General features: G+C 57.4%; 1 protein-coding gene across 2 annotated transcripts; it reads left to right on the forward strand.

Moving 5' to 3' along the window:
- Window positions 1-388: 388 nt before the first annotated feature.
- On the forward strand, window positions 389-8,214 carry Pi16 (peptidase inhibitor 16). 2 transcript variants are annotated; one of them, XM_052744471.1, is made up of 7 exons: window positions 389-844; window positions 3,617-3,838; window positions 5,608-5,717; window positions 5,964-6,052; window positions 6,501-7,196; window positions 7,393-7,530; window positions 7,884-8,214. In XM_052744471.1, the coding sequence occupies exons 1-6, from the start codon at window positions 680-682 to the stop codon at window positions 7,503-7,505; spliced, it is 1,395 nt and encodes a 464-aa protein (XP_052600431.1). In that variant the 5' UTR covers window positions 389-679; the 3' UTR covers window positions 7,506-7,530; window positions 7,884-8,214. The 2 variants fall into 2 exon arrangements, with proteins under 2 accessions (XP_052600431.1, XP_052600430.1); XM_052744470.1 differs by having other exon boundaries at window positions 565-844; window positions 7,835-8,214.
- The last annotated feature ends 2,810 nt before the right edge of the window (window positions 8,215-11,024 follow it).

Below are 11,024 nucleotides of genomic sequence, written 5' to 3' on the forward strand. Positions count from 1 at the left end.
CACCCCTGCCCCGGCTTCTTTCTTGTTCCTGTGGCTGTTCCTAGTCTTATTTAAAAGGCTGTACTGGGGCTGGGGAGAAGGGTCAACGGGTAAGCGTGCCTGCCGCTCTTACAGAGGACCCGCAAGGTGGGTGCTGAATGCTGCTGCCATGACTCTGTTCTATCACACACATCACAGTGGGCAGGACCTGGGGACCCGGGCAGCTGGACACATCATCTTATCCTCCCTTGCTCTCTCAATGGCACTGGCAGCCTCCTCGTCTTACCCAATCCTGGGGAAGTGGGGGGGCAGATCGATAAGGCTCCTTCCTTGTCGTGTCCTCAGCATCTAGTGGGTATGAGCTGGGTGCCATGGCCACAGCTCTGCAGCTGTTTCTGGGATTGTCCCCTGAGGCTCTGTCCACACCTCAGAAGGGACCACGGAGCTCACAGCCCCTGGCCTGAGCCCCCGTTACCGAGAGAGAGGAGGCTGTTGCCAAGGACTCCAGGGGAGTGGACTCGACTCTGGTCCAGACCCAAGGCACCCAGGCCTCCTGGAGACATTGTGTGAGCGGGCTGGGCCTCCAGACACAGCCCCCGCCGCCCCACCCCAGCCAGGGTGGTGCTTGTGTGGGAAGGGACTTTTAAGTCCAGCCGCCCCGCGGACCCCTGATCGGGAGAGACAGAGGGAGCTGGCCACCATGCACAGCTCCTGCAGCCTCTGGGCGACACTGTTCCCACTGCTGCTGCTGACTGCCACAGGCCCCACCTCAGCCCTCACGGAGGGGGAGAAGCAGACCGTGGTGGAGCTTCACAACTTCTACCGTGCCCAGGTGTCCCCTCCAGCGTCAGACATGCTGCAGATGGTGAGTGTAGCCGCGTGCCCACCTCCTGGGGTTGAAGGGGCGCTGGGCACGGCCTGCCACAGCCCTCTTTCTCACCCCACTCCTCGTGGGGGTGCTCTCTCAGACCCCTTCCTCTGGTCTGTGACCGAGTCCTTTGTGCTGTGTAACGCTGCTCCTCAGAAGCAGCCCATCATGTAGATGAGGAAGCTGAGGCTGGAGGGCCTTGTGCTCAGGCTTAAGCCCTGGCTCCCCACACCAGCGGCCTCCTCCTCGATCTTCCCAAGATGTGATGACCTGGAGGGGAAGCACTCTTCGTGGATGCTCTGAAAATCCCCGCGGAGGAGAGGGAGAGAGGCAGGGTGAGCCCGGAAAGCGCTGAGGAGGGGGAGCAGGCTCCAGGGCCCACAGTTCAGGTGCTGTCTCCAGCAGGGAGCCGCGGGGGTTAGGGCACATTCTGTAACCATGTGGACTCTTGGTTTCTCATTCATACAACGAGGTCGTAAGCACATCCACGGACGTGGGCTGAATCTCCCGCAGGCAGTGAAATCGAAGGTATCCATATAACAGAAATACAAACTGTCTATAGGACAGCGAGGGACATGCACAGGCAACAGGAGCCAGAGGCAGGGTGGTGGTGGCCACTCTGGCAGAAGGGATGTTATCCGAGGACAGGGTTGGGACAGGATGCCTGCTCTGGCTTCAGCTGATAAAGTGGGAGTCCTTCCCTTTCTGTCCTCAAAGACGTCTGACCGGTCCAGCCCCCCACCCCACCCCCAGACACCCTCTGGTGGCCTGGGACCCCTGCGCTAAGAGCCAAGTCACCTGGGAAATGCAGCAGCAAAGTTTAGGTGACAGCCTCAGCTTGTGCCTGGTGGCTTGGTGACTTGGGGGGCGGGGGTGGGGGGGGACTTTTCCTGACAGGATGGCTGTGAGAAATGCTCACGGCACTACAGCCATTCTCAATCCCGTTGTCCTGGGCAACCAGGAGCTGCCGACAGATCGGAAGCTGGGGTACTGGTTATCAGAGCTGAGGTCCGGACTGGCCACTTCCTGTCTGTAGACACTGCACACCCTGCTGTCCAGTGTGCACGTTGCCCAGGGTGCCCCCACCTGGCTGGCACCTTGTCATTTAGCCCCCTCTCTTTCTCCACCCTCAGCCTGGCTACACGGCCCTCCCAGGCCCCCCTCAGTTGCCTGTGCCACTGACCACAGTGGCCACGTTCTCCAAGTGACTTACAACCACGTGAACTCCATGATTCTTGCTGTTGTTGCTCTGGCCTGGCCCAGTGCCCAGGACTGCTGAATGACGGGTGGATGGACCGGCTTCCAGGGGGAGAGGACCGTGGTTCTGAGAAGCCTACAGTGGCGTCCCCATGGGACTTCAGGCATGGCACGGACTCAGTCTGCGCGCTAGAGCTGGGGGCGGCTCTGAGCTTGTCTCTCAATCATCAAAAATTGACATCGCTGAAGTACCCACAATACCCAGACTGTGATAGGGGGAGATCATGCTACTGCTGCCCTAGAAAGGGTCTGTCTACCCTGGAGCCCTGCAGATCACCCTAGACCCCTGATCCCAGTTTCCACCCCTACTGCCCACTACTGTCTGAGTCCAGAGGACTACCCAAACCTGTGATTTGAAACAAAAATGGCCACAGCAGGAATAGCCAGATGTTTACCCAGTGAAAGCGCTTGCCGGAGCAAAGCTGACCACCTAAGTTCCCTCCCTAGAGGCTGTGAGAACCCGAAAGCTGTCCTCTGACCTTCCAGCCGTCAGTGAGGCATGCACCAGCACACACACACACACACACACACACACACACACACACACACACACACACACACCTAATAGTACATATATAATTAATTTGAAAGAGTGACCAGAGAGAGAAAAGGACTCCCTGAGGTACAGCAGTGGTGCCAACCCCAGTTCAGGCTCCCGTGAGGGCTCCGGGCAGCCGTTCCCCAGAGCACTGAGTGGTTGGGAGGTGAGCATGGTCACCCACACTCTTGCTGCTTTTTTGGCTGTCCGGCTCTGGAAACTGAAGGGGGGGCCCCCAAGAGGGCTGAACAAGAGCCACAGCAGGCATCCATTTCCAGGAAAGGCCAAGGACAGAATTTAATGGGATCCAGGCCTTCCTCCTTAGTCCTTGGGGTCAGATGCCTCCTCCCACGCTCCTCCATCCTCTCCCAGCCAGGGACAGAACCCCAGAGGCGCTCTAAGCAAAACTGCTCTTTCCCAGAGTCTCACCTGCGACCTCCTGGAGAACACTGACCCGGTCCCACTGCCTTGGCTTAGCCAGGGCTCTGATGACTGGAAGTGAGGGACCTTCAGCGTGCCACACAGAGACAGTTTCCTGGGGAGGAGGGACCCGATGGAAGGGAGTTGAGCACTTGGGAAGAGGGCCTGCTAGGGAGAGCCTTGGCCGTGGGTGGTGGTGGTGCCCTGTGTTAGCTGCATGGACCAGAACAAACCACCAGTCCTCCGTCATCTCTCTGGACATCTCCCGAGCATCTCCACGCCACCCCCCCAGGCTGCACACAACACTCAAAGTCAGATCACCATCAGTCCCCCACCACCCCTGTGAGGGGTAAGAGAGGTGCCCCAGGGCCCGAGGTGGCACTCTCCAGACCCTGCCGAAACCCACGGGGAACAGATTCCTGAGAAAAGCCGGGAGTCACCTTGCTAAGGGGTGGGGAGGCCAGCCAGTCTCTGGCCCCCTGAGGTTCCGGGACACCCCCAGCCTCTTCTAAGCACCCTCACCTCCCTCCCCTGCCTCCCTTGCTGCCCTGCAGAGGTGGGACGATGATCTAGCCGCCTTCGCCAAGGCCTATGCGCAGAAATGCGTGTGGGGGCACAACAAGGAGCGGGGCCGGCGTGGAGAGAACTTGTTCGCCATCACCGACCAGGGCATGGACGTGCCGCTGGCTGTGGGGAACTGGTATGAGGAGCGGGAGCACTACAACTTCAGCACGGCCACCTGCGATCCCGGCCAGATGTGCGGCCACTACACTCAGGTGACAGGGCCCAAGCCGGAGCGCGGGGGGCAGGGCGGAGAAAGGGCAGCCGTCGTGGGACGGTGAGCCCAGGTGTGGGTTGGGGGTGAGGGCTCAGGCCTCCAGGTGTTGGCCAGGCCTCCGCTGGTTGGATGAGCCACGTGACGGGGGGGGGGGGGGGGGGAGCGTCCCTTGGTGTTGGGGATCGCCACCAGCAGCAGCGCGATGGGCGGGGCCTGCAGGGGTGGGGTGGGGCCACGTGGGTGGGTGGATAGGGTCTGGACCTCGCGAAGCAGGGGGAGGGCTTCAAGTGATGTGATGTGCCACGTGCGTGCACGTTCCGTCTGGACCTCGAGGTGACGAGTGGGGCCACGTGCACGTTGGGCAGGACGGGCTGGGGCCTCTTAATGTTGGGGGGGAGCCACCTGATCCGGGGACGGGACGGGGCGGGGCGGGGCGGGGCGGGCAGGATCGCCAGGTTTGGGTGGAGCCTCGTGCAGGGCCAGGAGGGGTGGTTCTTAGTTTTTTGGCTCCAGCTGGAGTAGCCGGGCTTTAGAATGGTCCTCTCCTTAGAGCCTCCCTAACGACCTACACAGCACACAGAGCGCAGTCAGAAGCCACTCAAACTGCCCCCACCGTCATCTTCTCTTCAAAAAGGCACATCTTTTGAAAACCTAGGTCACCCCATTTCAGCCTGGTGTCACAGCGCCGGTTTCCTGAATGCGATGACTGTCCTGGGTGACAGTGGACCCCGAGTGGCCCAAAGCATTTGCAGCAGCCGCAGACGCCCCCCACTTACCCCTTTCCTGGCACTGTTGCTCTAAGCGTTTTTCTTTTTTTCTTTGTTTTGTTTTGTTTTTTGAGACAGGGATTTTTTCAGTGTAACCTTGGCTGTCCTGGGTCTCGCTTTGTAGACCAGGCTGGCCTCGAACTCACAGAGATCCGCCTGCCTCTGCCTCCCGAGTGCTGGGATTAAAGGTGTGCGTCACCACCGCGGCACTCTTGGCATTTTTCATGCCTAATTTGTGGTTTCTAATCTGCCAAACTGATGAAGCAAATAGACAAACTTGTTTAATTTTTGCTTTAGAAAAAAAAACTCTGTAAGGGGGGGGTGGCTCAGTGGGTAAAGGCAGTCTCCACCAAGGTTTAGCATTAGTATTAAAGGAAGTGTTTTCTCTTCCCAATGCTTATTGTACAAATGATTACACCAGAAACCAAAGAATAAAAAACAATCCCACCCATATCCCTCCCTCCCATTTTCAGTGCCCTTTTGAACTGATATTTTTAGCCCTTAATCTTAAGGAAATTCTCAGAAGCACCCACCCAAGTCGGGAAGTTGTGAGGTCCCGGGGCCCTAGCTAAGGTGATAGATGATGGGGAAAGTTTCCGTTTGGATTCACTCTTGTTTGTATACACCCTTGTTTAAAAGGACAGAGTCCTTTAATCCCAGAACTCTCAGGCAGAGGCAGGTGGATCTCTGTGAGTTCGAAGCCAGCCTGGTCTACAAAGCAAGTTTTGGACAGCCAAGGCTACACAGAGAGACCCTGCCTCAAAAAAACAAAAACAAAACAAAACAAAAAACCTCTAGAAAAAGGCCACAGGAAAGCGGGCAGGGTGTATCAGAGACCTGGTGACTTCTGTGTTTGGCAGGAGAGGGTAGACAATGCTACCTCCTGCCCCGCCCCTGAGCAGTTTTGGCCTGAAACACACAGGGAGCTGGTGCAGAGCTACACGGGGAAGGGACTGTGTACCCAGCCCAGAGCTGAGCGGCTGGGTTTGCCCTCCTTTAGGTAATCTGGAGCAAGACCGAGAGGATCGGCTGTGGTTCCCACTTCTGTGAGACGCTCCAGGGAGTGGAGGAAGGCAACATCCATTTGCTGGTGTGCAACTATGAACCCCCGTAAGTGCTGAGAGGCCAGAGGCTTGGGAGAGGACAAGGAAACTGTGGGCTGGTAATGTAGGCATTGACCCTTCTGGCAACGTGCGGCCGGACGGGAGGTCTAATTTGGTTAGCCAGAGAGGCCAGGGAGCCCGTGGGAGATAGCAGTCCCGTGGGCTCCTGGGGATGGACCTGCTGTGCCTCTGGGGACCGTGGGGATGGGTAGGAAGGTGTGGACCTTCCCCTGCAGCTACGCCTTCTCTTCAGGGGGAACGTGAAGGGGCGCAAGCCCTACCAGGAGGGGACTCCTTGCTCCCAGTGCCCCCCTGACTACAGCTGTGAGAACGCTCTCTGTGGTGAGTGGCAGGCCAGAGCTGAGAAGGGGTTGGGAGAATGCGACCCTGCCTGGGGGGGACCTAGAGTCTCAGGACTCCCACCTTGAGAAGCAGGAGATGGGGCTACGGGACGCGACGGTGGGGACCCTCTGCCACTTTCTGCCCTCCCTTCCATCCCTACAGAGGGTTGAGAACCAGAGGCCCTGGCTGCCGTGCGAGGGGGCGTGGCTGAGCGGGAAGGTTTGGGCTGGTGGGCGGGGTCTGTGATCGAACAGGCGGGGCCTACCGTGCAGTTCTTAGGAAGAGGTCTGGAGAAGGGTGGAGGAGTTGGGTCAATGTCGAGAAGTTACGTTACCAGAGGGGCACACCCGCTGCAGAGGAGTGTGGCCTGCGCGTCCCGTCCCGGTGGGACATTGCGCGGCCGGGTGGGGTCCCGTCTGCAGCACTAATGCTTAGCCTTGCCAAACAGAGCCCACAAGAAGCCCGGAAGAGGCGCAGGATTCGCCTCCACGGGTGACGGAGGTCCCTTCCACCCGGGCAACTGAAGCCCCAAGCTCCAGGGAAACCGGTACTCCGTCCCTAGCAACCTCTGAGACTCTACATTTCTCCTCGGTAACAGAGGTCTCGGACTCCCTGGCAACCGAGTCCTCACCTGCGTTAGAAACAAAGGCCCCATCTTCCTTAGCAACGGAAGGCCCCTCCTCCATGGCAACAGAGGCTGAGTCTTTCCTAGCGGAGGTCCCCTCCGTTTCCACCACGCACATCCAGCCCTCACTGGATGAGGGGCCAGTTAATTTCCCCACATCAACACATATCCCTGACCCCGAGTCTACGGACAAAGAAGCCAGCAAGTCGAGCGCAACCTCCGTGAGCCCAGCGAAATCTCTGTACCCCACGATGTCCCTGACACAGACAGGAGAGACCCTACCCCAGGCCCAGGTGGAGGCTGAGGCAGAGGCTGAGTTGCCTGAGGTGGTGGCCGAATTGCCTGAGGCGGAGGCCGAGTTACCTGTTTCCAGTGAGGTGTTGGGTCCAGTCCAGGAGCATGGTGGGCCGCAGGCCTCACTGGACCACTCGGGCCACCCTGCCTCCAGCTTCCCCAGTGCCTCTGCCTCGGCTAATGCCACAGGCGGACGCACCCTGGCCCTACAGTCACCCTGGACAGGTAAGGCCCGCAGCCCCTACTTCCCTTCCTGGCTCCAGAATGCAGGTATCCTGTGCCGGTACCAGTGGTTGGGGGCATGGTAAAGCATGCATGATCTGGAAGATGCTTCCTCCCTGCCTGCTGCCTGCACCTTGCATGGAGTGAGTGGAGAGTCAGGCTGTTTTCAAGCTGAGCCACAGCCCCTCCCTTTCCGCAGGTGCAGAGGACCCTGAAGAGGCCGGCTTGGATCTGAAGCACAGTTCTGGTCATGTATGGGGCCCTTTCCTGGGACTGCTGCTGCCTCCCTTGCTGTTGGCTGGAATATTCTGAAGGGGACACTCAAAGGCAAGGCCTGGTGAGACTGGCCTCCTGCCCATTCTGGATTGTCTCCAAGTTAGAAGCCAGAGCTTCTGGAGCAGGCCCTGCTCTCTGTACGCCCCCCCCCCCTTTCCCTCTCTACTGAGCTGTGCCGGCCCAGTACCCCAGGAGTGCTTCTCCACGGGGGTGGGAGTGGGGTGCCGCCCTCAGCAGTGTTCTAGTGGCCACACGTGCGTGCCTGGTTTCCTAAGGACAGCGGATCGTAGCCTGCCTCCTCGGGAACTTCTTTCTTGAGCGTTCTGAGTCCAGGCGTATCTACAGAGGTGCCCACTCCTTCCCAGCGAGAAGAGGTCAGCTGCCTAACTGCTGTGTCCTCCATCCTGTCCCCAGCCCTCAAACAAGATTCTGCCTGGCTAACAGCCCTCTGGAAGGGAAAAGCTGTGGGGTCCAGCTCACCAGAAACTGCACACCAGGGCCCGCAGACAGCATGATTCTGAGGATACCTGCCTGCCCCACAGGGTGGAGGTGGGGGTGCTGTCTGTCTGCGGACTCTGGGGCTCCCCATCTCCGAGTGCCCATGTGGCTTGGATGTCAGACCATGAGGGGCATCTGAAGAACAAGCCCCACCCAAGTGGGGTTCTGTGGCTGGGGAGACAGGGAGCCGGTAACCGAGGTGGCCTTGACTCCTGAATAAAGCCTGTCTAAGTCTCTGCTCACATGAGGAGGATTGTCGTGGGACATCTGCTTCTGCCCCCCTTTGCAACTCTCTCCCCACACTCTGGGCCATCCCTCTCCTCCCTGTAACTTCCACTCCACCCAAGGCACACGCGGCCCGGCAGGAAAGAGAAAGAGCATTGGGAAGGCCCGGGGTTCCTGGCTGGCTCTCCCAACCTCAGAAGTTGTCAGTGGGGCTTATGTAGGTGGTTTCAGGACATTTCCACAAGGGTGTGATGCTAGGGCCTGTCCTGGCCACAGGTTTCAAAATGGCTAGGTGTTTGGAGCAGCCCCGAGACAGGGTCCCAGGGCCTAGAAACCTCTCTGGGGATCAGAGTAGAGTGGTCCAGAAGTGCTGTGGGCCAGGAAAACAAGGGCAAAAGGCAACAAATGAGAGGCGGTGACCTGGGGCTAGGGAGGTCCTGGCCGGTACTGACCTATCAAGGCTGTTCCTCTCAATATACTAAGATACAGAGGTCACCCATTTAAACTATACAACTGGGGGCCAGTGAGATGGCTCATGGGTAAAGGGGCTTGCGGTCAGGTCAGTGACCTGAGTTCAAGTCCCTGTACCCACACGGTAGAAGAGAAAACTGACTCCTGCAAGTCCTGCTCCAGCCTCCACTAAGTGCCACGGCACACATGAATCCCACTCCAACATCTTTATTTGGGTGGTTTTTTGCTTTTTGCTTTTTTTGTTTTTGAGATTTTGTTTTTGTTCTTTCTGCTTTTTTTTTGTTTTTGTTTTACCCACTGAGCCAACTGGTCACCCCCAACTTGATGGGTTTTAGTATATTACAGGACTGTGTAACTGTAACTAATACCAACAGTGAACATTTTCATTACCCAAGAAGCACCTTACCCACTGGTCCCCACTCCCACACAACCCCCCTCAGCCCAAAGCAACTGCTCATCTATTTCCTATCTGTAAGTACATTTCCTGTTGCTTCCTTTTTTGTTGCGGGGAGGGGCTCATGCGTCAGAGGACCTCCTCTCCCTCCACCACAGGGGTCAGGCTTGGTAACAAGCACCTTTATCTGCTGAGCCATTTCAGTCCTCATTTGCCCGTTTTTGACTTTTCATATAAATTCTTGACAGATCATGTATTTGTGACTACTTAATGTATCTCCAAGGTTCATGCATTCTACAGCATGAATGCTTTCTTTACTACAAAGTTGCATTGTGTGTATGGGCTTGGGTGTGTTGTACCCACGGGTGCATAAGTACGTGTAGCCAGAGGTCCGTCTTGGGTGTCACTAAGGGGCCGTCACCCTCTTTTGTGAGATGGCATCTCTCGTGGACGCTGAAGCTCAGTCTGGCTAGGATGGTTAGCCAATCAGCGAGCTTCAGGGACCTGTCTCCACCCTACCCACCCCTGCCCCCTGCATCACAGACCTGCATCACTGCACCCAGCTTTTATGTGGGTGCTAAGGACCACACTTGGGTTCTCATACTTATGCAACATGGACTTTACTGGCTGAGGCATCTCCCCAGTTCCAGTTGGGAGAATTTTTCATGAATGCCATTTTGGTCCTTGTCTGTGTAAGCATCTTATTGTGAGAGGGCTGACTTTTTTCAAAGGCCTTTTTCCGTCTCCTGAGCTGGTCATGTGGTCAGAGTATATGACTTTAACATTTGATCTTCAGATGTCAAAGCTGCTGCATTCCTGGAAGGAAGGCCTTTTGCTTGAGCTAGTGTTAGGCATGCATGGTCAGGGATGGGAGCCTCTGGGCCAAGCAGACCCCGCAGAGGCCCAAGCCTAGCCTGATTTCTCTGTGGCTCTTCCTGACTTACCCAGCAGGGGCATCTGCTGGCAGCCTGCAGATCCGTCCATGAAAATGTTTATCCGAGATCAGGAGTATGGGATCAGGGAGGTTTCAGGAGCACAGGCTGTCAGAGGGACAGGGAGGGGGACATGTCGGCAGGGACTGAACAGTCTTCAACAGAGGATGAGAGGCCCGCACCCAGAAGCCTTGAGGCTCTGAGAGTCTTCTTTCACATGGGAAGCCATGGCTTCCAGGCTTCTGGGGGCCGGCAGTGACAAGAGCTGCCGAAGGGACAGTTCAGGGTACCACTGCCTCCTTAGGAGACAGTCTCAGAAGGCCTGCTGCAGGCCTTCCAACTCTCCCTAAGAATACGCTTATCCAGTAGGGAAGTCACTGCTCCTGCAGGATACTCCCACCCCGGTCACTCCTCCCCACGGGCAGTGTGGCTCAGTGCCCTGCTCAAGCCACCAAACCTCTTAGAGACAGACTCCCACTCTAGCTCCCAGGACAGGATCTGGGAACAGCAGGGCCTCCTGTGCCGAGTGGTCAGACCAACCAAACCCTTAGTCGTTAGGCCGGGCAGCTCCTTACGAACCTCTGGGAGGCTATGGCTCAGGGCAGGGGCACCTCTTTAGGGACAGCTCAGCTCAACTGTGAAACACAAGTGCCCCTAAATCTGGGGGTCACTGGAAGGACCAGTGCAGACAGGATTTGAAGGAGGAAACGTCACCCAGCATTGTGGTCAATATGGGGACCCGCTGGGCGGACAGCCTCAGGACACTGACCTAAGATGATGCTCATGAGGCAATGTGGCAACATCCGGGACCGTAGCTGTCTGGGGTGAGGCTCTCCAGCAAAGGGAATGTAAACTAACAGTTATGGGAGCACAGAAGCCTCGAGCACTATTCGTGTGCACAGGGCCAACCAAACCTCTCTGTTGGGCATTAAAGACACGCAGAGTAGAACTGCCCGAGGCCCTGTCACTAGATTACCGGAAAACAGATCGCCAAAGCCTTCTGGGGAATGACCCAGACCTTACCTGAGGGGAAGT

Source organism: Peromyscus californicus, unplaced genomic scaffold, assembly GCF_007827085.1.
Source record: "Peromyscus californicus insignis strain IS unplaced genomic scaffold, ASM782708v3 Scaffold_19__1_contigs__length_69161282, whole genome shotgun sequence".
Classification (NCBI taxonomy): Eukaryota; Metazoa; Chordata; class Mammalia; order Rodentia; family Cricetidae; genus Peromyscus; species Peromyscus californicus.